This window comes from Aquarana catesbeiana, linkage group LG02, assembly GCF_042186555.1.
Source record: "Aquarana catesbeiana isolate 2022-GZ linkage group LG02, ASM4218655v1, whole genome shotgun sequence".
In the NCBI taxonomy this organism is placed as follows: domain Eukaryota; kingdom Metazoa; phylum Chordata; class Amphibia; order Anura; family Ranidae; genus Aquarana; species Aquarana catesbeiana.
The window spans coordinates 90,670,376-90,697,410 of record NC_133325.1 but is presented as its reverse complement, the minus strand read 5'-3'; the positions used below and the strand labels follow the sequence as shown (position 1 = coordinate 90,697,410).

General features: G+C 43.1%; 1 protein-coding gene across 2 annotated transcripts in view; it reads right to left on the bottom strand.

The window, feature by feature from the left end:
* Positions 1-13,145: 13,145 nt before the first annotated feature.
* Positions 13,146-27,035, bottom strand: part of CERS5 (ceramide synthase 5) — a 136,756-nt gene continuing 122,866 nt past the window's right edge. For both annotated transcript variants that reach the window (XM_073613161.1, XM_073613162.1), the window contains one exon: positions 13,146-13,895. In XM_073613161.1, coding sequence (XP_073469262.1) covers positions 13,746-13,895 — 150 coding nt within the window. In that variant the 3' untranslated portion in view covers positions 13,146-13,745. The remainder of the gene's footprint in view (positions 13,896-27,035) is intronic.

The window sequence follows — 27,035 nt, the reverse complement described above, 5'->3', positions numbered from 1 at the left end:
TTTCTGTCTGTTTATCAGGAACCAGGTGACATTTCCAGTGTATGGCCACCCTAAGTAGAAGAACAGCGGGCTGCGGGAGAGAAGCTATACGTCAAACAGATTGGTACAGCTCTTGTGCAATATGTTAGATGCATAAACTACTTGGGTGTTTTTTTTTTTTGATGTCTGTGTGTCATTGGAGAAATTTCCCTTTTTATTTCCTGCCCCTGTAATAAAACAAAGTTAGGGGACATCTCCCAAAGTGAGTGCAATTCTTCTCTTAGGCCGTGTTTACATATGTGCCACCGCAGGTTGCAGCATGGGGTCCAGTGTGTTTGAGTACACAGATTCAGGTCTGAATTTTTGCCTGAACTCGCACCTAAAACTGACCCAAAGGCGCACAGGACCCTTCTGCAATACGGACCGTGGCCGTCCTGGACCTGTGTGAATCGGCTCACACTTGCCTGTCATGCAAATTGGATGCAGGGGAAAAACCCACATCCAGTTTGCATATATGTGAACCCAGCCTTAGACAGGAGTCCCTCAGTAGAAAATGTCACCAGAAGACAGAAGGGGACAACTCCAACATTGTGGATTTCCCCCTTACCTTCTTTCTCAGTGACAATTGTCACCAGTACAAATAGGGAGGTAAATGCAGAAAAAAAACTTGACAGAAGGGCTGGTCCTCTTCCACTTCTATTTAAAACTAAAAAAAGAAAAGGTTTTGACTAGAGAAAACCTCAAACCACTTGCTGACCAGTGATGTACCTGTATGTCAGTGGACTTCAAGCAGATATACTGGGACTATGCTCGCAGCTGCAGGCACCACCCTGGTACTGTTTTTTTTTAGGATCGGTGGTTGGCTCTTTTTTTAAAAGTAATTTTAGTAGGTAATTAGCCTCTGAATTGCTTTTACAAGAGTCGGGAAGGGACATATCCCAGGAGCCAATGGGCAGCTGTATATGGCATACCTTGCCGTGGCGAGGTACAGTGGAAGAGGACTGTTCTGATGGACAAATAAGTTAGCTTTGGATGAAAAAAAAAACTTCTGATGAATAATGGAAATGTGATCACCAACGTGGGGGGGAACTTAACTAGTTGCCGACCGCCCCCAGCACATTTACTGCTACAGGGCGGCCGTACTGCATAGGATCCCGTATATATACAGTATCTCACAAAAGTGAGTACACCCCTCACATTTTTGTAAATATTTTATTCTATCTTTTCATGTGACAACACTGAAGAAATTACACTTTGCTACAATGTAAAGTAGTGAGTGTACAGCTTGTATAACAATGTAAATTTGCTGTCCTCTCAGAATAACTCAACACTCAGCCATTAATGTCTAAACCACTGGCAACAAAAGTGAGTACACCCCTAAGTGAAAATGTCCAAATTGGGCCCAAAGTGTCAATATTTTGTGTGGCCACCATTATTCTCCAGCACTGTCTTAACCCTCTTGGGCATGGAGTTCACCAGAGCTTCACAGATTGCCACTGGAGTCCTCTTTCACTCCTCCATGACGACATCATGGAGCTGGTGGATGTTAGAGACCTTCCGCTCCTCCACCTTTCATTTGAGGATGCCCCACAGATGCTCAATAGGGTTTATGCCTGGATACATGCTTGGCCAGTCCATCACCTTTACCCTCAGCTTCTTTAGCAAGGCAGTGGTCGTCTTGGAGGTGTGTTTGGGGTCGTTATCATGTTGGAATACTGCCCTGCGTCCCAGTCTCTGAAGGGAGGAGATCATGCTCTGCTTTAGTATGTCACAGTACATGTTGGCATTCATGGTTCCCTCAATGAACTGTAGCTCCCCAGTGCTGGCAGCACTCATGCAGCCCCAGACCATGACACTCCCACCACCATGCTTGGCTGTAGTCAAGACACACTTGTCTTTGTACTCCTCACCTGGTTGCCGCCAAACACACACTTGATACCATCTAAACCAAATAAGTTTATCTTGGTCTCATCAGACCACAGGACATGGTTCCAGTAATCCACGTCTTTGGTCTGCTTGTCTTCAGCAAACTGTTTGTGGGCTTTCTTGTGCATCATCTTTAGAAGAGGCTTCCTTCTGGGATGACAGCCATGCAGACCAATTTGATGCAGTGTGCGGCGTATGGTCTGAGCACTGACAGACTGACCCCCCACCCCTTCAACCTATGCAGCAATGCTGGCAGCACTCATACGTCTATTCCCCAAAGACAACCCCTGGATATGATGCTGATCACGTGCACTCAGCTTCTTTGGTCGACCATGGCGAGGCCTGTTCTGAGTGGAACCTGTTCTGTTAAACTGCTGTATGGTCTTGGCCACCGTGCTGCAGCTCAGTTTCAGGGTCTTGGCAATCTTCTTACAGCCTAAGCCATCTTTATGTAGAGCAACAATTCTTTTTTTTCATATCCTCAGAGAGTTCTTTGCCATGAGGTGCCATGTTGAACTTCCAGTGACCAGTGTGAGAGAATGAGAGTGATAACACCAAATTTAACACACCTGCTCCCCAATTACACCTGAGACCTTGTAACACTAACGAGTCACATGACACCAGGGAGGGAAAATGGCTAATTGGGCCCAATTTGGATATTTTTACTTAGGGGTGTACTCACATTTGTCGCCATCGGTTTAGACATTAATGGCTGTGTTGAGTATTTTTGAGGGGACAGCAAATTTACACTGTTATACAAGCTGTACACTCACTACTTTACATTGTAGCAAAGTGTCATTTCTTCAGTGTTGTCACATGAAAAGATATAATAAAATATTTACAAAAAATGTGAGGGGTGTACTCACTTTTGTGAGATACTGTGTGTATGTATGATTATATATATAAAATGTGATCCTGCACTTCTGGGTATCGTGCTGATCCCAATGTCCACCAGCACTCACTAATCGTTCGTTACATTGATAGAATGCCAGTCTGTCTATGTGAACAAGGAAGATCGCTGTTCTGTCAGTACAGAAGGCATGGCTCCTGTGGTAAACCTTCCAGAGCTTAAGTGGTTAAAAAAAAGTGGGTGGAAGTGATATTGTCTTACATTGCCGGGTGTAAATATTTATGACAGCCGGAACATTTAGCAATGACAAATGCAATTATGGTGTAACACGGTGTCAAGATCTCTCAAGTTTAGTCAGAAAAATTTTACACAAAGTCCTATCCTGTTTCCTCTTCATTGTTCTGACAGTACAGTTCTCAATGAACACCACAGTGACTCATTATGATGTCAGCATTTTAGTCATCCTTTAGCCTTTTATTAAACAATTCTCTGAAGGAAGAACTGTTGCAGACAACTTGAAGTAAATTGCAAAATGAGAGCTCGTTTACACCCCAGGGGTTATTCTGTGTGTGTTGCATTAATTGTTTTTATTTTTATTCCTCTATCTTTTTCTTTTTAACCACTTCCAGTCCAGACGAATTCTAACACTTCTGTCATACATGTAAAAATCAGCTTGCTTTTTTTTTTCCCTAGAAAATTACGTAGAACCCCAAAACATCATATACATTTTTTTTTTAGCAGAGAGCCTAGAGCAGCCATCATTAAATGGGGGCCCACAGTCTGAACACGGACCAAGTGACGCTTCTGTCCGGACCGTCAGGCCACCAGTGTGTTGCTGCATTTCAGCAGTCATTTATTGCTGGGACGATGACGTCGCATGTGGGCCCCACCCCTGGTTAAGCAGAGACCCTGGAGAATAAAAAGGTTTTGTTTTTTTGCACGTTATTTGCTCAGTGGTTTATGAAACGCAAATTTTCAAGAAAAAAAATGCATTTTAGTGAACACAAACAAAATATAATACCCATTTTTTTTGTAAAATGTAGAAGATGATGTTACACCGAGTAAATAGATACTTAACATGCCACGCTTTAAAACCGCACACGCCAATGAAGCGGCGCCAGACTACGCTACCTAAAAATCTTGCACCACTTTAAAAGCCCAGGAGGTCTGGAGCCAGAATTATTGCTGTTACTTTGACATTAGTGGTGATACATCTGATATGTGTGGTGCGATCACTGTTTACATATGGGCGTGGGACCTACATGCACATCAGCATGGGGGTGATGCTAAAAATTAAATGTTTTTGTTTGCATTGTACATTTCATTTTTTTGGGGGATGATCAACATCCCTTGTGGTAGCATGGACCATGCCAGGTCATCCTTTTCGGGGATGTCTATTACAGCCCAGATCTGTCTTCTGATACTTTTGGTTCAACTTTATTGCTATTACAAGGGGTGAACAACATCCCATGTCATAGCATGGGTCATGCCATGCCAGGTCATCTTTTTGGAGAAATCTGGGGTCTATTAGAGTTAGAGCCCAGGTCTCTCTACTGGCCTCCTGAGCATCTAATCAAACTGAGATCACTTTGATCAGATGCTTATTTATTATTTTTTTTTATATTCTCTTCACACTTCATTTGCCATCTGCCCTGTCCAAAGTCCCACCCAGAGGAAATCTTTATCTTCAATTTGATCAGATGCTTTGACAAGTCAGTGATGGTTTGTTTTCCTCAGACCAAAACCAGAAGTGACAACATCCTCATCGCTTCCGGTTTCGGACGTCACACAGTGAGGGGAACAGCATCTGTTCCTCTCATTGTGTCGGGGGATGCCATCGTTCATTTAGGGAGGCCAGTAATGGTGGCAGTGGGAGGGGGACCTCCTGCCACTTGTAAAAGTGATCCAGCAGCTCTATAGCCACTCAGATAACTTTTACATTGTAGGGGATAATCTGCTGAAAAAAAAAAAAAAAAAACCACAATCGTGGTTGTAGCCTCAAACATGATCCTGGTATAACCACTGTTTATAAAATGGCTTAAGGATGGAGAGTGATTACATTTCTGGGTAGTTCTGTTGGCTGCAGAGCATTGCAATGTGTTACAGCACATTGGAAATTTGCTGCACAAAAATTGCTAAGGCTGCGTTCACACCATGGCGTTCCGGATCACGCGCGGAATCGCCGCAAAACGCAGGGCGCACTTGGGATCCCCTTTACTTTCAACGGCACCCAAATCGCGGTGCGATTGCACCACAATTGTTTCCTGACGAATCGCGCAATGCCTGGAAATAGCGTTAAAAACTGCCAGCAGCCTCTACGCGTTTCGCAAGCATGGATTGCGTCATCAGGACGCAATGACGACGCAATCAATGCTTGCGGAATGCGTAGAGGCTGCTGGGAGTTTTTGACGCCATTTCCTGCCTGATCAGAGCGAGGGCTGGAACGCACGGAATTACACAGGGGAACGCACACCGATATCTCGGTCCCCACACACACGGCTGGAAAAGCTTGGTGCCGGCTCATGAGCACTTAAACATGTGAGTGCAATAGTCCTTTTTATAATTTAAAAATAAACAAGTTTTATATACTACACCATGATGGCCATTTATTTTCCATGAGAGCTGGAGACCCTATCCGCTAACACACAATCTGAAGAGGTTGCTGAGTGATCCATGGTTTGGAGTGGTTATCCAACTAATAAACCAAAGGCGCGTGAGTGGCCAATTTATAAGCGGTGCTGGATGCACAAAAGGGTGGTATTTAGCTGCACAATTAAGAAACAGAATAATAGGAGGAAGCTGATAACTCACTGTGGTTATTCAGATTGTGGCTATTTAAACTGGAACCCATTAATCACTTGGAAACGTTTACTACACTGAGTGTATTGGACTTTTTACCTGGGACACACATTGATATTTCTATGCTTTTATATATTGTTTATTGAGCAGTGTTATATATTTTTATATGCCTGTTTTCAACATGTCTTCACTTTAATTATTGGGTGTAAGGTTTTGTATTAAACTTCTTGGGGTACGTGATCATATGTGTTTCACATTTTTTTTTTTTTGGACATAGGAACATGTACACAGATATTTATTTTATTTTTTGAAGGGTTTAAATAGTAGTGCCTGAGGGCACATTAAATCACTGAATTTATAGTTTTTTTTGGAATGAATAATATAAAGGCACTGTGGCACTAGTACACAGTATCATGATTAAAAAAAAAAAAAAAAAGCGGTGGTACACAAAATTAGGACAAAAAAAAGGGAGAAGAGCAGTTTCGAGTCTGTAGGAAATCTGTGTACGTTAGGTGAAAGCAGGGCCGCACCGCGCCCAGGCTGAGGCAGAGGAGGGAGCGCTGAAGCTCAAGTGCAGAGTCCTCCCCCTCCCTCCTCGTGGCATGCAGAGCGCCGATCTCCCGCTGTGTCACAGAGCTTGGACTTGATAGACGGCACACTGATCCAATGCTGGGGAAATTTAATCAGTGTGACGTGTATCATAGGAGCAGGTCTAGGAGGCGGGACTTTGTTACAGCAGCCGCAGGGGTGATTCAAATCCAAGCTCTGTGACACAGAGGGAGATCGCTGCTCTGCGTGTTCCATGCACTGGTGAGGTTGTATTGATCTCCTGTATTATGTCTGCAGTCTCTAACCATCGCATGTAGTATGTTTGCAATCTCTTACTTAACCGCTTCAATACAGGGCACTTTCACCCCCTTTCTTCCCAGACCAATTTTCAGCACTGAGGCACTTTGAATGAGAATTAGCGGTCATGCAACACCCAAATTACATTTTTATATTTTTTTTTTTCACACAAATAGAGATTTCTTTTGGTCGTATTTAATTACCACTGGTATTTTTTTGTTTAATTTTTTACGCTACAAAATTTAAAAAAAGACCGAAAATTTAAAAAAAAAAAAAAAAATGTATTTTTCTTCATTTCTGTTATATAATTTTACAAATCAGTAATCTCTCTTCATAAATTTTGACCAAAAATTATGCTACATTTCTTTGGTAAAAATAACCCAAATCAGGGTTTATTTGGTGATGGGGAACAGACAGATGTTTTTTGCACTGTGAAAGATGTGATGGGGACAGGGGTATCAGTGGTGCTTGGTGTACTGTTTGTGGGGGATCTGTGACCGCTCTCTGTATAAAATTATCCTCTCATAAAGAGCTGTCAGAGAGCTGCAGATTCCCTCATGAACATTCACTCAGAACGAGGAAAGGTCCACCCGGCCATTTATGTGCAGTGGCTGGGTGGGAGGTGGTTCACCAAAAACCTATAAACAAAAAAAGGGGTCAGTTTTGAAAAAAAACACAATATTTTTTACTTTTTGCTATAATAAATATCCCAAATTTAAAAAAAAAAACAAACTTTTTTTTCCTCAGTTTAGGCCGATATGTAATCTACATATTTTGGGTAAAAAAAAAAAAAAAAATGCAATAAGCGTATATTGATTGGTTTGCGCAACAGTTATAGCGCCTGCAAAATAGGTTATTGATTTATGGCATTTTTATTATTATTTTTTTTTTTACTAGTAATGGTGGCCATCTGCGGTTTTTATTCAGACTGCGACATTGCGGCGGACAGATCGGACACTTTTTTTTAAACCATTGACATTTATACAGCGATCAGTGCTATAAATAGCCACTGATTACTGTATAAATGTCACTGGCAGGGAAGGGGTTAACACTAGGGGGCAATCAAGGGGTTAAGTGTGTTCCCTCACTGTGTGTTCTAACTGGGGGAGGAGACCGATCGGTGTTCCTATATACTACGAACACAAGATCTGTCTCCTCTCCCTTGACAGGACGTGGATTTGTGTGTTTACACACACACAGATCCATGTTCCTGCTCTGTCACAAGCGATCGCAGGTGCCCGGCGGACATCGCGGCCGCCAGGCATGCGCATCGGCTCCTCAGAGACGTGGCGGGCGCCCCCTTTACCCCTTACAGCGACCGCCGTACAGCTATGGCGATTCGCACAGGGGAGCCATTCTGGCAGCTGGGAGTCGGCATGTGGTTAAACACATTGCTAATAGTATTAGCTGTTTATGCCAAAGGTAGGACAAAGGAGACAGAGAATAAATAAAAGGGAGCACGGTGATTAGAGAGACGGAGGCTGAGGGGGGCTGTGAAATTTGTGCAATAAATATTCTTGGAAATATTACAAAATTTTGTGGGTGTTTTTACATTTTAACCACTTCCAGACTGTCCAACGTCGATACACGTTGGTCCTTTGACGTTACAGTTGTTTTGGCAGCACATAGCTGCCATAACCCCGGTATTTTCTTCAGCGATCCACTTTGAGATAAAAGTGGTCTCCGTGGCGGATTCGCCACAAGATCACTTATCAACGGCGGGAGAGGTGCCCACCCCCCTCCCGCCACGTCCCGGTAATCTTCACCGCTTACCGGAGACGATTCAATCCTTTCCCCTGCTGGGCACTATGTCGAGTGATTAAATAATGGCCCCCACCCGACTCTGTGCCACTGGATGACAGCAACAACGTCAAACGCCACTATTGCGCAAAGGTCTTAACCACTTGCCGTCCGCGCTATAGCCGAATTACGGCCACAGCACGGACCTGAATTTCCAGGAGGCCGTCATATGACGGCCTCCCCTTTGCACGCTCCCTGCAGGTGATCACCTGAGTCACTGAGACTCGGGTGATCACAGATCCGAGTAAGGGGCCCCTTTCCACGTGATCAGCTGTCAGCCAATGACAGCTGATCACATGATGTAAACAAAAGCTCGGCAATTGTTTGTTTTTTTTTCTCCTCAGGCTAATAGCCTGAGGAGAAAAAAAAATCCGATCACCAGCTTATGTGCAAGGGACATCGGTCCCGAAGAGGAAGAGGCAATTATGCCTCATCTGTGCCCACCAGTACCCCCTGCCAGTGCCACCTATCAATGCCCACAAGTGCCACCTATCAATGCCACCTAGTAGTGCTGCTTATCAGTGTAACCGATCAGTGCCCATTATTGCCACCCATCAGTGCCCATCACTGCCACCTATCGGAGCCCATCAGTGCCGCCTCATCAGCGTACATCAATGAAGGAGAAAAATTACCTGTTTGCAAAATTTTATAACAAAATATAAAAAAAAAAAAATTTTTTTTTTTTAAAATTCAGTATTTTTTAATTTTAACAAAACTAAAATTTGCAGAGGTGATGAAATACCACCAAAAGAAAGCTCTATTTGTGGGAAAAAAAATGATAAAAATTTCATTTGGGTACAGTGATGGATGACTGCGCAATTGTCATTCAAAGTGCATCAGCGCTGAAAGCTGAAAATTGGTCTGGACAGGAGGGGGGTTTAAGTGCCCAGTAAGCAAGTGGTTAAAGGGACAATTTTTGAATTTTTTTTTTATTGCTTTTAAGTGTAAATGTGAGGTCTGAGGTTTTTTTGACCCCAGATCTCATTTCACAGAGGTTCGGTCATGCTTTTTTTTTCTATTACAAGGGATGCAATAGGAATAAAAGTGATCCATTTTTTTTTTTAAAGGACAGTGTAGAAATAAAAAGTAAAATACCGTAAATAAGAAAAAAAAAAATTTAAAGCGCCCCATTCCTTCGAGTTTGCACGCAGAACGCATACGTAAGTCATGCCCACATATGAAAATGGTGTTTAAACGACACATGTGAGGTATCACTGCGATCGCTGGAGCAACAGCAATAATGCTAGCACATGACCTCCTCTGTAACTCAAAACTGGTAACCTGTAAAAAAATATATATTAGTATTAGTATTGCAATGACCGCCATTTTATTCTCTAGGCCTAGGGTGTCTGAAATATATGTTTGGGGGTTCTAAGTAATTTTCTAGCAAAAAAATAAAAAAATATTTTAACTTGTGAACAGTTCAAGGCCTGGTCCTTAAGTGGTTAAAGTTGGGGGGTGCAAAATATAGGATCCGCCCCAGGTGCCAAATGCTCTAGGTACGCCCGTCAAGTGGCACTCACTTGCATTCAGCTGCGCGCTGCCTCCCTGGGCTTGGCGCAGCGGCACTTTAATTCTAGCTGGGAGGTAGTAGTGCAGCCGGGAGGGGGAGGAGGTCCCAGACAGTGTACAGAGGCGCGCAACGTCTTAATGTCACACAGACAAAAAAAAAAAACGCACAGGACTCCTGTGCAATTCGCACCAGAGCCGCTGTGGAGATATGTGGACCATAGAGAGCCGGTCACAATCTCTTGCTGTGCGAATTGGATGCAGAGAAAATCCGCATCCAATTCGCATAAGTGTGAACCCAGCCTCAAGTTAAGTGAAGCCTTCTAGGGCTGGGCAAAGCTGTTGACTAAGTTATTGTCAAAGCATTCAGATTACAAAAAAGTGGTGAGGCTTATAGATGGAGAGGTGAAGTTGTTGCCATAGAAACATTTGTAAAGGGGAGGAGTTAGTAAGATGACCACACCCATGTGGGGGGCACCAGAAATATTTCTGCACCCAGGCGTCTGTGACCCTAAGATTGGCCCTGGGTGAAAGCACCATATTAAGATCCTCTAAAATTAAAGGGCCTGCTGCTACCTGGAGCACCTGGGCCATACCAGTTTCCCAAAAGATCACAATAAAGGGAGGTGGGATATATAAAGCAACAAATGTATAAGAAGAGTTGTTAATTTGCAAAACAACCAACACACCTCTACCATAAAGATCAGTAACCACTGTGTCCAGAGAACATCATAGTGATTTAGAAATTAACACCATAACCCCTCCCCCAAAAGTTATGTCAAGCACCACAAGTGAATAACATTGATCATCTTGTTACAATGCCATCTGAAATAGGCAAGCGCAAGGGTTTGAACTACTTTAACCACCTCCCACCCGCCGTATAGGCAAATGCCCGCAGCAGGGTGGTTCTATTGTTCTGGGACGACGTCATATAACGTCGTCCCACTCTCAGCGTGTGGCGATCAGCAGCGTGCCGTGTCCCTGGGACATGGCGCATACACAATCTCTAAAAAGCCGATGACGCAGCTCTTACCCTACCCATGTGATCAGCTGTGTCCAAACACAGCTGATCACATGTAAACAAAGAAATGCAGGTTATCAGCTTTCCTCTCCTCATACTGACCGTGTGTGAGATAAGGAGCGCAGATAAGTGGCATTTCCTCACAAGGGGGGCACCTGTACAGATAATCAGGGCACTGATCATCAGTGCAGCCCCAACAATGCCATCAGTGCCTGCCTATCCGTGCCCCCAAGTGTATTAGTGTTCATCAGTGCTGCATATTAGTGCCCCCTCATCAGCACCATTATTGGTATAGTGTTGCATGACCGTGCAATTGTCATATAAATTGTGTCCATCAGTGCAGCCTCATCAGCGCACATCAGTGAAGGAAAAAAAAATTACTTATTTACTAAATTTTCTTTTTAGCAAAAAATAAAAAAAACAGTGACGATTGAATACCACCAAAATAAAGCGGTCTCAAAAAAATGATAAATATTTCTTATTTGTACAACATTGCATGACAGCGCAATTGTCAAAGTGCGACAGCGCTGAAAGCTGAAAATTGGCCTGGGCAGGAAGGGGGGCAAAAGTGCCCAGTATTGAACTTAACAAGGGCCAAAATGTTAGGGGCTAGACAACAGGGTTAGAGCAAGTCCAAAACTGCAACTCTTGTGGGATGTTCCCGGTCTACAGCAGTCAGGACCGACCAAACATGGTCCAAGGAAGGAAAGCTGGTGAACCAGTGGACAGGGTGGCCAAGGCATGTGGGGGCAAAAACTGGCCTGTGTAGTCCAATCCAACAGAAGAATGCAGGCACCATCAAATGGGAGGTCAGTCAGCCACAGCTAAAGGAACCCTAAGATTGCACATCACCCATGTTAAGAATGGCTGATCTGGGCTGCTCTGAATCTCCCCCCAAAATCTCAATTCATATAAGCACCCTGAATTGGCAAATTCCAGAGCACTTCACAATAGAAAACACTGCTCTCTGTAGTATAATGGGAATAAAACCACTGGGGTCACTTTCTGCACCCCACAAGGGTCTTTGAAGGGGGTTTTAGCAACGCTGTAAAGTAGTTTGAGCAGTGCTTTTTGGCCGCTAGCGGGGCGCTTTTAACCCCCGCTAGAGGCCGAACAAAGGGTTAAAAGGGCCCGTATTGTGGCGCTGCCAAAGCACTTTGCAGGCAGCCCTGCCCATTCATTTCAATGGGCAGGGTGTTTTGGGAGTGGTGTATATACCGCTCCCAAACTGCCCCAAAGATGCTGCTTGCAGGACTCTTTTTTCCCCATCCTGCAAGCACACCACCCCCAGTGTGTAGGCACTCGGGCTTTCACACTGGGGAGGCTTGAGAGGTGCTTTTCAGGGGCTATATTTAGCGCTAAAATACCTGAGAAGCACCTTCAGTGTGAAAGAGGTCTAAATATGAGCAATCTGCATTATCCAATTACCAACAAGTGTTGTTCTGCAGGCCTGATGAATACCAGTGCTCTATGGCCATATGATTGGTGAATGGCTAAGAGGAGAGGAGGTGAAGACATCAGTATCAGTGTCTGTCAGACCTACAGTGCTCATGTCCCCCCCCCAGGCCAGAAGTACAGTGGGGAGCCGTGCTTTCCTCAAAAGGTTAAAACTTTTTTTTAAAAGCAGTTTGAAGTAAGCCTGGAGGAAATTACACAGCCAAGGTAAAGACACATTATCAACAATAAAGTTAATAAAATAAGCAAAGCTAAGCTTTACATAATGAGATTTTAATAAGGAAATCGCCAGTGTCACAGACTTGTCATCATAAATTCAGAGGGTTTATTTGCATGTACAAACCAACATTTTAGAGCAGTACAGTGTCCCTTTATCAAGCCATAGACACAACAAATACATCTATGCCTTGATAAAGGGACCCCCAATGTTGCCCTGAACTGTTGGTTTTTGTGCATGCAAAAGAACATCTTGTTTAATCATCTCGTCTGCGGTGCTGGTGACTTTCTTATTACCTTGATACTTACTGAGGAATCATCCATTTGCAGACTCGAGAATGCATTAGTGGACTACAAGGGTAAGGCTATATTACATTTTTTGAACCAAGTGTCCCAAAAATGTATCTCATCTCAGAGTTTCAGGGACTGTTCATCAGAGGAGTGATTATTATAATACAATAACCTAAACCAGGGATATGCAATTAGCGGACCTCCAGCTGTTGAAAAACTACAAGTCCCATCATGCCTCTGCCTCTGGGTGTCATGCTTGTGGCTGTCAGAGTCTTGCTATGCCTCATGGGAATTGTAGTTCTGCAACAGCTGGAGGTCCGCTAATTGCATATCCCTGACCTAAAGCCTAATCCAGTGAAAAAAAGGGTCTGTGTGTCACACTGCATGATAACACTGGTGTGGGTTTCTATAGGATGTTGGTGTGCTTTTAGAAACAGAAAACCCAGCACTGTGTCCAGTCTTGGAGTTTTTTTTATTTTTTTTTTTATTTTTCTCATTTACCTTTTCTTCACAGACTGAAGTAAACAATAATATAAAATATGACATTAAGGCGCAAACTTTAGAGATTCCACACACAGCTTGCGTTAGGGTCGCCACCCGTTGTACCTAGCACAACTGCATGAAAGCTCTGGGCCAAATCTCATCTTCTTTCAAAAAGGCCTAATGTTCAGCCATCTCCGAACCAAAGGGCTGTATTGGTCCAAGAACCGCAATCCTCGCCATAGCCTGTGCAAACGGCAGTCTCTCTTGAAAAGTGATAGAATGGAGTGGGGGGGAATTCAGCACACAGTTTATGAAAGGTGCAGATCTATCAGGTCAAACAGTATAGGGCAGCCAGTGCATGGCAATCCTGATCCAGCATAGCAAACTGTCAAGTAATGGCTAGGATTGTATCCAGCTGTTGTCTGATGCAGGGCGTGCTTCACCCTCCAGGGGCGGCTCAGTTCAGGACAGGTTTACGTGAGGAATGACTTAGGCCAAGTCTTATTAAGTCTCTTTTTTTTTTTAAAAAAAAAGGTGACATATTACCAAGTCGCTGGACATCTCACACATTTATTCGTCAGCCCACTGGCCGTTTGCTGCATGGCCGTTCACTCTGTTTGCCCCATTGCTGGATGTGTTGTGTATTCCTTTGGTGCTATTAACTGTCGTATCCTCTTCTTCTGAACTGCTTTCTATGTCGCTGCGTTCATCTTTTAGTACCTGGAAAACAAGAGGATGTAAGTGAGCTTTGTAGCCAACAGTATTTTCTACATGCCGGCTATAAGTGAGCATATAAAAATGAACTTAGTAAGTGATTAGTCATTTACATGGTAACCAGTTCTACAATCCTGCACCTTAAAAAAAAAAAAAAAAAGAGAAAACTGTGTAAACTTGCATCCATGCTCGTGTCATGTGCAAGCCAAACACTAATGCCCCGTACACACGGTAGGATTTTCCGACGGAAAATGTGTGATAGGACCTTGTTGTCGGAAATTCCGACCGTGTGTAGGCTCCATCACACATTTTCCATCGGATTTTCCGACACACAAAGTTTGAGAGCTTGCTATAAAATCTTCCGACAACAAAATCCGTTGTCGGAAATTCCGATCGTGTGTACACAAATCCGATGGACAAAGTGCCACGCATGCTCAGAATAAATAAAGAGATGAAAGCTATTGGCCACTGCCCCATTTATAGTCCCGACGTACGTGTTTTACGTCACCGCGTTCAGAACGATCAGATTTTCCGACAACTTTGTGTGACCGTGTGTATGCAAGACAAGTTTGAGCCAACATCTGTTGGAAAAAATCCTAGGATTTTGTTGTCGGGATGTCCGAACAAAGTCCGACCGTGTGTACGGGGCATAACTGTGAACAACAGGTGGTTAAGCGATTTGAATATCTTATTGCTATTATAATCAACCTGAACCCGTGTTGCATTTCTGCCCCAGTTTAGGCAACACCCGGGCTGTGAAATAAAAAAAAAAAAAAAGAAGAATGGATTGCTCATGTAATTGTATAATCTACACGTGACTTCAAATTCTTTTGCTGCTCAGCAGTGCATGTTATTCCAACCCATGACCCAAGAGTGTCAAGCATGGAGCAACATCTAGGAGGGATTCAGTGCAAGTATAGCAGCCTTGGCGCCCGGCACAGACAAGCCGAGCCCATTCATGTCTGGAAGGAATCCGTGTTTGCGATAGGGGAGGCAGACACTGACAACAAGCCAGGTACAGGCACGCCTGGAGGGATGCTCGAGCTGTCCTGTTTGCAATAGCACCAGCAGCAGTGAATGCGGGGACGCTGTGTCTTCCCAAAGCCCCCCCCTGCCCACAAGCACCCCTCTACTTCCCCACACAGCACACAGTTGAAATCCAATTGTTAACTTGCGATCTGCCTGACTGTTTCTGCTCATCAGCTATCATTAGGCCCCTTTCACATGGGCTGTCCGATTAGGTCCACCTGTCAGTTTTTGAAGCGGACCTGATCGGACATTGCACTGTCCTCCATAGAGCGGCAGGTGTCAGCGGACACATGTCTGTTGCCACCTGCTGCCATCCGATCAAAATAGACTGATGGTGGTCCCATTTTCCATCAGTCCGGCTGGAAACAGACAGCTGGTCCGCTTCCATCCGATTGCCCCATAGAGGAGAGCGGGACTGTCTCCATGTCCACTCTGTATAGCAAAGCAGACAATGGACCTGTCATCTGCCTGCTCAGCGGAGAAATCCCCCGCTGAGCAAGCAGATTCTGCTTAGAGGAGGTGCAATTATGAAAGGGGCCTAAAGCTGGGTACATACTATTTTTTTTTTGCTTGTTCAGCCTGCACCCTAACCTAAGCGATATTAGTGTGGCAATCTCCTCCCACTGTGCTACTGTGACTGAACAAACCCCCACCCCCAAAACAAACTGATCAGCTTTGATCAGATGACACTGTCTTCCGTCCTACAAACGGCTGTACACACATACTGAATGTTGTCTGGTTCCAGATGAACCAGCCAATATTTGGATCATGCGTACCCAGCATTATTGTTAGTGTATTTTATGTGAGGCCCAGGACAATTCTTCTTCTTCCAATGTGGCCCAGGAGAGTCAAAAGTTTGGACACCCCTGACGTACAGGTTTACAACCGCTTTAATCATTTTGCAGTTACAGACCTAGAATTCACAGGACACAAGAGTCAGAGGACCATATCTGCATATGTGTTTCACATCAGTGAAGCCAGAAGGCCAGCATGAGAACCCGGCAACGGCCATCTGCCCGAATCTCATGACTGGTGTCCTTTTAACCCCTGCACAAGTACTAATAGGACCTTTCACCCCCTATGTTAAATTGGTACTTTTGGTGTTGGGGTGGTAAAAAAGGGGGGAGGGTATTTAAGTCATCGGGTCATCAAGTGGGCACCCTCCTTCATTGATGTTTCTTGATGAGCCCACTATGTCTCCAGAGAGCTCAATGGGATTAACTGGCATCATAGTTACACTCCCCAGGTTCCATACCCTTCCTAAACACTACTGCCACAAGCCACGTTTGAATCATCCCATAAAATGCGGTCAGCTCTGTCACTCACTTCTCTAAAGGTTGGTATAGCAACAAAGGTTACAGCCAAGAGAACCAAGCCTTTGGTTCTACCAGATAATAAGAAGGGCACACCCCGGAGATGAATAACTGGATTGATGGATATAGCTGATCTCTCTATGTATGAACATATATCTGGGCCTCTCACCTCTAAGCTCGTTTTTGACATGGTATACATTTATAACGTTATCCGCAGGCAATGATCCACACTACAAGCTATTCCTCACATGTTGATGTTGTTCTGGCTCTGGAAATTGCTTGGATATGAGGTAATGCAACGATTAAAGGCCTGCTGACATGAAGGAGCTGGAGAAAGAATTCCTCTATACAATATTTCAACGATCGTACTCCTCCATTTTTGAATGCTCAGACTGAGCGGAAGGGGGGGGGGGGTGATTGCCAAATCACATGTGCCCTGTTCATATCACAATGTGTGATGTACAGAGTGGACTACCTGCACCACAGTGTCACGTGAGACCCGAATGGAGTTTAACAACGTACATCTCCAAATCGACTGAGCCAGGTGGAATAATAATCGGCCAAACAGAGACTGCATCCTATCAGATGCAATCATGGTTTGGCAGCTCCACTATTTAGGCAGCGGCAGGGACCATGGCTATTGAAGATAATAGCAGGCAGTTTAAATTCCTCCACGCATTTTACATACACTGACCATATGTACAAGTAGGCAGCACAGTGGTTAGGTAATTAGCACTTTCACCTAGCAGCATTAGGGTTGGCGGTCCGAATCCCAACCATGCAAAATCCTTTGCCTGGAGTTTGCATGTTCTCCCTGTGCAGGTTTCCTCCGGGTACTCCGGTTTCCTCCCACACTCCAAAAGACATGCTGGTAGGTTAATTGGCTCCTGTCTAAATTGGCCCTAGTATGTGTATGTATGAATGTGAGTTAGGGAGCTTAGATTGTAAGCTCTTTGAGGGCAGGGACTGGTGTGAATGTACAAAATATATATGTTAAGTGCTGCATAAATTGACAGCGCTATATAAGTACCTGTAATAAATAATCTTCAGTGCTATAGAGCCAGTGGCTAATATGCATAGCAGTCACATAGTAGTCTATCTTGCTGGTTTCATACTTCCACAGGTAACTAGGTAGACTCCAAGCTTTGCTGCACTTCTTTAGACTGGGGTGATCCTTGCAACTAAATAATAACGAACAAAAAGGGCACACCAGCATTATCTAAGACACCTAATATTTATTAACAGAATACATAAATGGTTATAATACCAAACCAACTGAATCACAAGCTCGTAAAGCTAGGAAAGCATTACAGAACTCTGAGGAAGAGGGTATATCCCTCATAGCACATTATCCCTTACTTCTGCTATGATGTGTCACCCAGGTCTGCCTATTGTTACTGTTCATGTTCTGCAATGAGGCTGGTTTCCTTGTGATTCGGTTGCTTTGTGAGAATAACCATTTGTGTATTCTATTAATAAATTGTATCTTAGGTAATGCATTGTTCTTTGTCATACACTAAACCTTAGGCTAGCCATACACAGCTCTATTTTCTCTGGTTCAGCCTGTGGACTGAATGACAGAAAAAAAAAAACAATTCTCCCATCCATGCCAACAGCATGGATGGAAGACTCACCGCTGCCAGCCATAGTATTTAGACAGGAACAGTTGCCTGACTACCAAACAAAACAAGAACTGAAATCAGTTAGGATACATTCACTGTCCGGCTGATAATTTTCCACCCAGCCCAGGGCTTGCAAGGCCTTCCACGACTCCAACTTCAGCAGGAATCGCCCAACATTCTATCTGTCTATGGAAAGCCATGCAGTAAATTAAAAGGAAAAACCCCATTCACTTTACCATTCAAAGCTGAGAGGTGGTTTTCTATTCATCCGGTTTCAGGGAAATTATTTTTCGAATATACTTTTTAACTAAAAATGTCTATATTTAGACCTAGCTTTTTCCACAGACAGCTTGGAGGGATGTCCTAAAATAAACATTGTAAGGCAGCTGGAATTTAGGCACGCTGTTTCTATGGAGATGGCTTTGAAAATAATGACTTTGGGGATGAAAGGCAAAATAGACAGCGTTATAATTAGCGTCAAGCTGTTCGATGGATAAGAGACGAAGAAATCAACTCCCAAATCAGAAAAATGATTTTCCTCAATATGTTCAAAAGGACTCATCTTTTCTACAGAGAGTTGTATGCCTGAATCACTACTGCTGGGACTCCTGAACTGCAAGATTCTCTGTACATCAGACACATCTGCAAGCAAATATTCATGTGAACTGATTGGTAAGCAGGCCAAGAATTAGAGCAGCCAAGAGTCAGAAATTGTACAATTCTCTGCAGACTGGCCAAGTTAGCATGAATAGGACCCTATATGTGCATCAAAATTGAGGGGGTTGCCTGAATTGTCAATCGATTTACTAATTGCTATTGATGGGAATAGATAAGGTTATGTGTATCTCTCGCAACAGCCGCCTTTACAGCTCAATGAACACTATAAACAGCACTCATGCATTAGTGTTTTTCCTGGAACTCGGCTACTTTGTAAAAATAAAATAAAAATTAAGGCACAAGACGAGTTAAGTCCAGCGAGGTGCATAATAATAATAATCTTGGGCTTAGCTCTTATATTTATATGCGACAGCTTTATAGCACTCCCGGAAGACAGCTATCACTGTAGTTCCGGGAGAGCGACGCTGATCCTTCTGAGCTCTGCTTCTTGAACAAAAGAGTCGATGCAGGTGCTATGCCCGCCCCTCCCCTCCCCATTCACAGAAGCCCTGTATTATGTGAACACATTCAGAAAATACAAAGGCTTCTCTGAATAGACAGCAGAGGGAAGGGGTGGGCATAGCTAATGTGGGTGGGGATAGCCAATGTGTGTGCGCCTTTCTCCTCTTTCACAGCATCAGAAAACAAGTACCAGTTATACTCTGTGGGGTACTGTGCATACAGTTGGTCTGAGGGATTCTCCAGTCATTGGATGGAGTCCAGTATGGACCTTGTTGGGCTACACTGAGTGCAGCCAGGGCTTCAGGGCCCTTCAAAAACTTGTACCTAAATGAAGCCCATTTACATGCCGATTATCAAGCACATTACAACAAACAATGAGTATGATGGTTGATGCAGGTATGCAAGGGTGAAAATACCGTATGCACGCTGCAATGCACAACTTCTATACATGCGCTGAACTTCCAGCCAGATTAGGTCCCTGGTGCCCAAACTGCAGCCCAGCCTTTTGGTACTTTTTGTCAGGCCCCTGCAGACACTAATCTGTCTTTCCATATTGCTCTGCTATAGCAGTGATCTCTAGCAGCCTTGTGTAGTTGGTCTCTAGTCTAGGATTGTCTCTTGAAGCATGTTCACAACTCCTATAGCATGTTCACAGTCTGACAGTCTCCTGCAGCAAGTCTGCAGTCCCTGACCATTTCTTGTATCATGCCCATAGTCTCCGACCATCTCCTGTCCGCGCCTCTGACAATTGTTTGTGTCATGTCTGCAGTCTCTGGCCAGCTCTTGTATCATGCCCATGGTCTTTGACTATATCCTGTTGTTTTCCTGCTGTCTCTGAGACTAAATATTTACTTAACTTTATGTGTAGCCCTTTGGTGATGTTGGGGGCTGCGCCCCTTGAGGCCCCCCATATCAAGAAAGGTGACCACCAATGGATTACATTGTTCTTTGACTGAAAAGCTGGATCACATGTTCTCACCTGCATACCGTATGTATGCCTGGTGCTTTAGACTTGAAACACAACATAAGGTCACCACAAAGCTGTGGGCATCATTAATCAGCCAATCACAGCAAACAATGGCACAAGGAAAAAAAAAAACCACACCGACAATCAGCATTTTATCACTCCAAGATCGCAAGTTAAGCAGGTAAATACAGGCAATTCATGTGAAAGATTTAATAAAACGTTTTATGCTGACAATTATGTAAATGATTAAATAGTTTAAAAGTATCATAGTCCATAATCGTCCAGTTTTTAAAGAACATTATTTAAAACCAAAATTCCAGGGAAACGGCTTAATACAAGTAAAAATATATACATAGGATTTTTTTTTTTTGGAAGCCTAAAAGATCTGTAACTGTCCAGTGACAGACAGCACCACTGAAGTTGGTGTCCTAACTTATCTACTGCAGTTAAGCAATAGAGCCTAGTCACTCTCTGTTCCCTGCATATAACTAGGCAGCAAAAAAGCAGCAGCAAACTGATGCGGTCATCTCTCAACTCATTCTTGTCAGGATGGTCCTCACCAAGACAACTGCATGCAACAGAAGCCAACTGACTTTGTGCTGGTCCTCCACCCAGCAGGATTGCTGCAGAAGATGACATTAATTCAGAACTAAAGTCAGAAAATCACTTCTTTCACCAGAGCCAACATCTTCGCCATGGTTTCTTCCAGGTGCTGGGTCTTCGGCCCTCTTAATTGGCTGGCAAGGAATAAAGAAACTACTGCACATGGAAGTACATTCATTCAGGCACTGAGACTATACATGGATGTGCACAGAAGTTCATTCATTCATTCCAGAGACAAGAATGTACACCGCGCTGTGCATGCTAAACAATGTGCACATGGTAAATAAAAATTGAAAACTTGCATGCAAGTAATTTATAGAATGGCATGCCATAGCATGTCCCTTCTGCAATAAAGAACCTGTCTGCTTGCAATTTTTTTCACGTTAGTTACATAGTCGGTAAGGCCAAAAAAAGACAATAGTCCGTCCAGTTCAACCTGTGTAGGTGCACATGTATCAATGTCTATAATTATTCCCCATATCCCTGTATGTTGTGTTCTTTAACCACTTCAGCCCCGAGCTTCTTTTTTTACACTTGTTGTTTACAAGTTAAAATAATTTTTTTTTTGCTAGAAAATAACTTAGAACCCCCAAACATTTTATATATTTTTATAACACCCTAGAGAATAAAATGGCGGTCGTTGCAACACTCTGTCACACCGTATTTGCGCAGCAGTTTTACAAGCGCACTTTTTTTTTGGAAAAAATAAACTTTTTTGAATTAAAAAACAAACAGTAAAATTAGCCCAATTTTTTTTTATATTGTGAAAGATAATGTTACACTGAGTAAATTGATACCCAACAAATAACGCTTCAAAATTGCGCCGCTTGTGGAATGGCGACAAACTTTTACCCTTAAAAATCTCCATAGGCAATGTTTAAACATTTCTACAGGTTACCAGTTTTGAGTTACAGAGGAAGTCTAGTGCTAGAATTATTGCTCTCACTCTAACAATCGCGGCGATGCCTCACATGTGCGGATTGAACACTTTTTTTTTTTCATATGTGGGCACTACTCGCGTATGCGTTCTCTTCTGCGCGCGAGCTCGTCGGGACGGTTTGCTTTAAAAAAATGTGTTCTTATTTATTTTACTTTTTTATTTTGATACAATTTGTTGGAAAAAAAAATGTTTGGGTCACTTTTATTCCTATTATAAAGGAATATAAACATCCTTTGTAATAGAAAAAAACATGACAGGACCTATGAGATCTGGGGTCAAAAAGACCTCAGATCTCATGTTTACTCTAAATTGCAATAAAAAAACAAAAACAAAAAACAAATTTCTCCTTTAAGAACTGACGTTACTTCCACCCTGCCATGCCATGCCATGGAGCCGAGCAGGGGCCATCTTCCCCTCAGTCGGCAGCCAGGCATCCACGGGAGAGGATGCAATCATCTCCGCTGCTACCGGCGGGTCTGGTAAGCAGCAGAGAGGACGCGACCGTCTCCGCCGCTATTGGCGAGTCCGGTAAGCGACGGAGAGGACCGGAGCCTAGTGGGAGAGGGCATCTCTCCCGCCACCGATAAAAAGTGATCTTGCGGCAAATTCGCTGCGAAGACCACTTTTATCTCAAAGAGAAACGCACGCCATTCTCGAAAATACCAGGGTTATGGCAGCTAGCTGTTGCCATAACCCCGGTATTTAGCGTCAAAGTACCGACGTATGGGTACAGCGATTTGTGTGAAGTGGTCAAGATGTACATCTAAGAGTCTTTTAAAAAAATATCCATACTCCCCGCAGCCATCACCAGTTGTGGGAGAGAGTTCCACATCCTTATTGCCCCAACAGTGAAGAACCCCCTACGCAGTTTAGGGTTAAACCACTTCTCCTCCAGTCTCATTGTGTGCCCCCCGTGTTCTTTTACACTCCCTAGGACTGAATAGTTTATTTACTATGCTTGGGTCCCCATTGAGATTTTTGTAGATTATGTCCCCTCTCAAGTGTCTCCTCTCCAGCGAGAATACATTTAGTGTTTGCAGCCATTCCTCGTAATGGAGGTCCTCCAGTCCCCTTATTAGTTTGGCTTTAAATGTCTTTCCCAGAAAATCTTCTGCTCCAACTTACATGCTAGATGAATGTCTATTGTGCACAGGAACAGGCGCGTCAGGATGCAGTACCTGAACTCCCCTGAGCTGTGTTATATGGCTAATGGCAAATGTTTGGTCAACTGCCACAGAACACAACCAGGTCACACTTTCAGGGAGCACTAATCGCCCATCTGACAAAGCAGGCTTGGTGTGAGAGCTTTGTGACCAATGTTTACCACTATCATTAAAGGAGAGCTACCATTTTTGCACAGGCTTCCTTTCCGGAATACTGTTACACAAGTAGAAAAACGCTTTGCTAAACATCTTTGACTGTACAAAGAATACAGGACATTATTCTCATAATAGCTAGCATGGTTGAATAAGATGTCAAAGGAAGAATACATAAATTGATTCTATCTAGGCATAACTGACAAAACATGTCAGCATGAGTACAACAGTATAGTCTTAGCTTTTTTTGTTCAATGTCTGCTCATGTCACATAGTTACATAGTAGGTGAGGTTGAAAAAAGACACAAGTCTATGGCTTTGTTACCAGAAGTAGCACAAACGTCTCAGAAATGAGGACCAAAAGTTACAATTTCAGCATGAGTAATTTAATAAGGTTACACAAGCTAATTAACTAAAGGAAACCTAGGGATGCAGAATCTTTGACCGTACCGTCATAGAACAGGTGATCCTTCATAGTCTATAGATGTTCCTCTGCAGCGTCTTACAAGTCAGAGTATTACTTTTAAAATGAACCTGTGCTCAGATTATACACGCTAAGTATTTAAATATTCTGAACAAACAGTAAAATCATTTTAAAACATTTTCTTATTCATCTTTGTAGATGAAAGTATTGTGAAGAAATTAATTTTCAAAGCTCTCAATAGGTTCAGAGTACTTTCTATGAGAACAAAACTTGGCAGCTCGACAACCCTATAAAGCCGGGGTCTCCAAACTTTCTAAACAAAGGGCCAGTTTACTGTCCTTCAGACTTTAGGGGGGCTGGACTGTGGACATCAGGCATACAAAATGTCCCAGCATCAGTAGGAGTAAACAATCCCCCATTGTTGGTGTCTTGGAAGGAATGGTGCCCGATCTTTGGTTTCATTGGGAGGAACTGTGCCCCATTGTTGATGTCATTGGTAGGAATTGTGCCCTTCATTGGTGTCAGTGAATGAAACAGAGCCCCGAGGGCCAGATAAAAGCAAGCAAGCAAAGGGCCGCATCTGCCCCCCCCCCCCCCGGCCACAGTTTGGAGACAACTGCTATAAAGGAAAGAACCAGAGGGTGTTTCTAAATTGTGGGAAACTACTGAAACCCACAGGATTGTAGCAGTTTAGGAATTACAAATGCAGTAGATACTCCATTAACTTAACTGTCTAGCTCCTCTCCCACTGTTGCTGCTAATCAGCCCCAAAAAAAAGGCCAATGAAATTTCCCTGAAAAATTCCAAGCTATACTTACCGACCAATCAAATTGACCTTACAAAACAGTAACATAAGAAGTTCATATCCGACTTCAACTGAAACGCCCTCAGTTGAAGTCGGATACGACGTTTGCGTCTCATAGTTAGATGGATACTAACAGGAAGGACACAGTGTAGACGCTATCCTGAGCAACAGACTGGCGATTACGATTTTATACATGCTTCATTGATTTTAACAGTTTGTACGTATTCTGTATGACGAGTTTTAAATAAATGTGTGAAACAGGATTACGCTATGTTTATGTTGGAATCTCTTTGTTTTATTTGGCTTATCTAACTGGAGCGATTCACACTGTCCAAATCGGCCTGCAATACTGATGACTTTTCTGTTATAAGGATTTACTTTAAGGTCTGAGACATTCTGAGCTCTGGTGAGTGTAACCCCTTGGGGGAGTGTGCCTCACGTGGTGAAGATCTTGGTGTTTGGGTGCATGCTTTGACAACCATTTAGGATCACCTATTTCCAGAGTGGAACTCGCCAAATGTCATCACATCAAATTACATGTTTATGAACATATTTATGTCAGTCTGGAATTTTGTGGACTAACATAAGCGCTGTTATAACATAGGACAGATGCAGCGATCCAACTGAACTTTCTTATGTTACTGTTCCGTATTTTCACTTAATTTTGATAACAGCAGCTTTTTATATCGGTTTGATTATTGATAGCGATTAAGGGGATTTGCACAAATAGTGCTTGAACATTTTCCATCTGTTTAATAAACTTACAAGTAACTTGGCGCTGAGCAGTGTGGGTAGGCCATATTTTACACCTAGTTTTTAACCAAATTGACCTAACAGTATGCGTTAAAAACAGGGGTTTAGTCTGCACACAATTGCAAATACATGCTTAAGCTACAGGCCCCTTTAAGGCACCCTGTCACCTGTAGTCCCTACCTCTAACTTTTAAGAGACTCCACAGTGAAAGCACATGCATTCTGATGGATAGAGGGCAGATGGGCTGGAGGAAGCCCACCCATCCTTAAAAGGGGCACACTGAACACCCAGCTAATAGCTCTATGGCTGCAAAGGTATCAGTGTGTTGCCTGACCCAATATATTAACAGTACAAAAAGTTAGCCACTGCCCCCACCTATAACAGGCCAGTGCAGCAAGGAGCATTGGAGGGCAACATATGTCAAAAAAAGGCCAAGGAAAATTCCCTGGTAAATTCCAAGCTCTACTTACCAACCAGCCCCAAATATCTTTTCTGTAGCAAGCAATGAGGAACAGGCAAGAACAATGAGATTTCTGTATCCTGTGATGCATGCCAAGAAAATGATTTTACAGGCAAACCAAAAATCCTATTTTCTTAATAGTACATTACAGAACACAGAGGACTTCATATTCATGACTACTTGGGATGTTCCAAAACTAAACATGAGGGGTGGGCAACACTGCAACAAGTCTAACATGCCCAAACACAGAACGGGGGAACTCCACTACAAAGCCGTCTGCAAGATCTTCCGCCTAAAACTTGCTTTGTCATAGGTATGAACATCTACCTGGTACAACTTCATAAATGTGTTAGGTTGGCAATACATTAGGGCCCTATCCCCATCCACGGCTAATGTGTATGGTAAAACCTTTAGGCTTGGGAAAATCAGTTTGTAAATGGATAGAAAACTGGCTAAAAGACCGAATTCAGCAGTGGTTAATGGTTCATACTCTGAATGGTCTAGGGTTATTTAGTGGTGTACCCCAAGGTTCAGTGTTGGGACCCTTAATTTTTATTATGGTATAAATGATATAGGATCTGGGATTAAAAGTACTATTTTAGTGTTTGCAGATGACACCAAGCTATGCAGTGGAATAACGTCCTTAAAGGATGTCTCCAACTTACAAGCTGACTTCAATGCACTGTTTAATTGGGCAACTAGGCGGCAGATGAGGTTTAAATATAAAATGTAAAGTTATGCACTTGAGGGCTAGGAATATTATACATGCATTGTGCATTATACATACTAGGAGGGAGTACAACTGGGGGAATCAATGGAGGAAAAGGATCTGGGCGTTCTGGTAGATCATAGGCTTAATAATAGTATGCAATGCCAAGCTGTGGTTTGCAAAGCGAGCAAAATTATTTTCTTGTATTAAGAGAGGTATAGACGAGAGAGAGAGAGAGAGATTGCCCCTGTACAAATCATTAGTAAGACCTCATTTGGAATATGCAGTTCAGTTTTGGGCTCCAATTCACAAAAAAGGATATCAGGGAAGTGGAGAAAGTGCAGAGAAGAGCAACCAAACTGATAAGAGGCATGAAGGAACTCAGCTATGAGAAAAGATTAGAGGAACTGAATTTATTCTCTCTTGAGAAGAGGAGATTAAGGGGGGATATGATCAACATGTACAAATACATAAGGGGTCCATATACTGAACTTGATGTTGAGTTATTCACTTTAAAAGGTCATCACAGAGGACAAGGGGGCACTCTTTACGTCTGGAGGTTTCTTCGTAGTTAGAACTGTGAAAATGTAGAATAGACTGCCTCAAGAACTAGTTGTCAGCTCAGTAGATTGTTTTAAGAAAGACCTGGAATCTTTCCTAAATGTACATAACAACCGGATACCAACATTTATAGGTAACGTTTATCCAGGGAATTTCCAAAAGCCTCTTGTCTCAAATTGGAACATGCTTTATTGTTTTTTTCGGTCTTCCTCTGGATTAACTATGGGCATTGGAATGTGTATATGGAGGTCTTTAATTCATGTGTTTTGGGTTGGCTGAAATGGATGGACTTCTCTTTTTTTTTTTTTCAACCAGATTAACTAGGTAACTATGAGTCATTTTCTTTTGTTTATCCAGCGGATTGAATGAAAGATTCGTTTGCCCCATCCAGATTGAGTGAATCCCTACTGCTGCGCTATTGTATTCTGACAGCAGGGAGACTTCCCCAGTCTGAATACACGGGTCAGCACTGCTGGGTATAGCCAGCAGTATAGAACGAGAGAAACATTTCCAACAGGCATATTG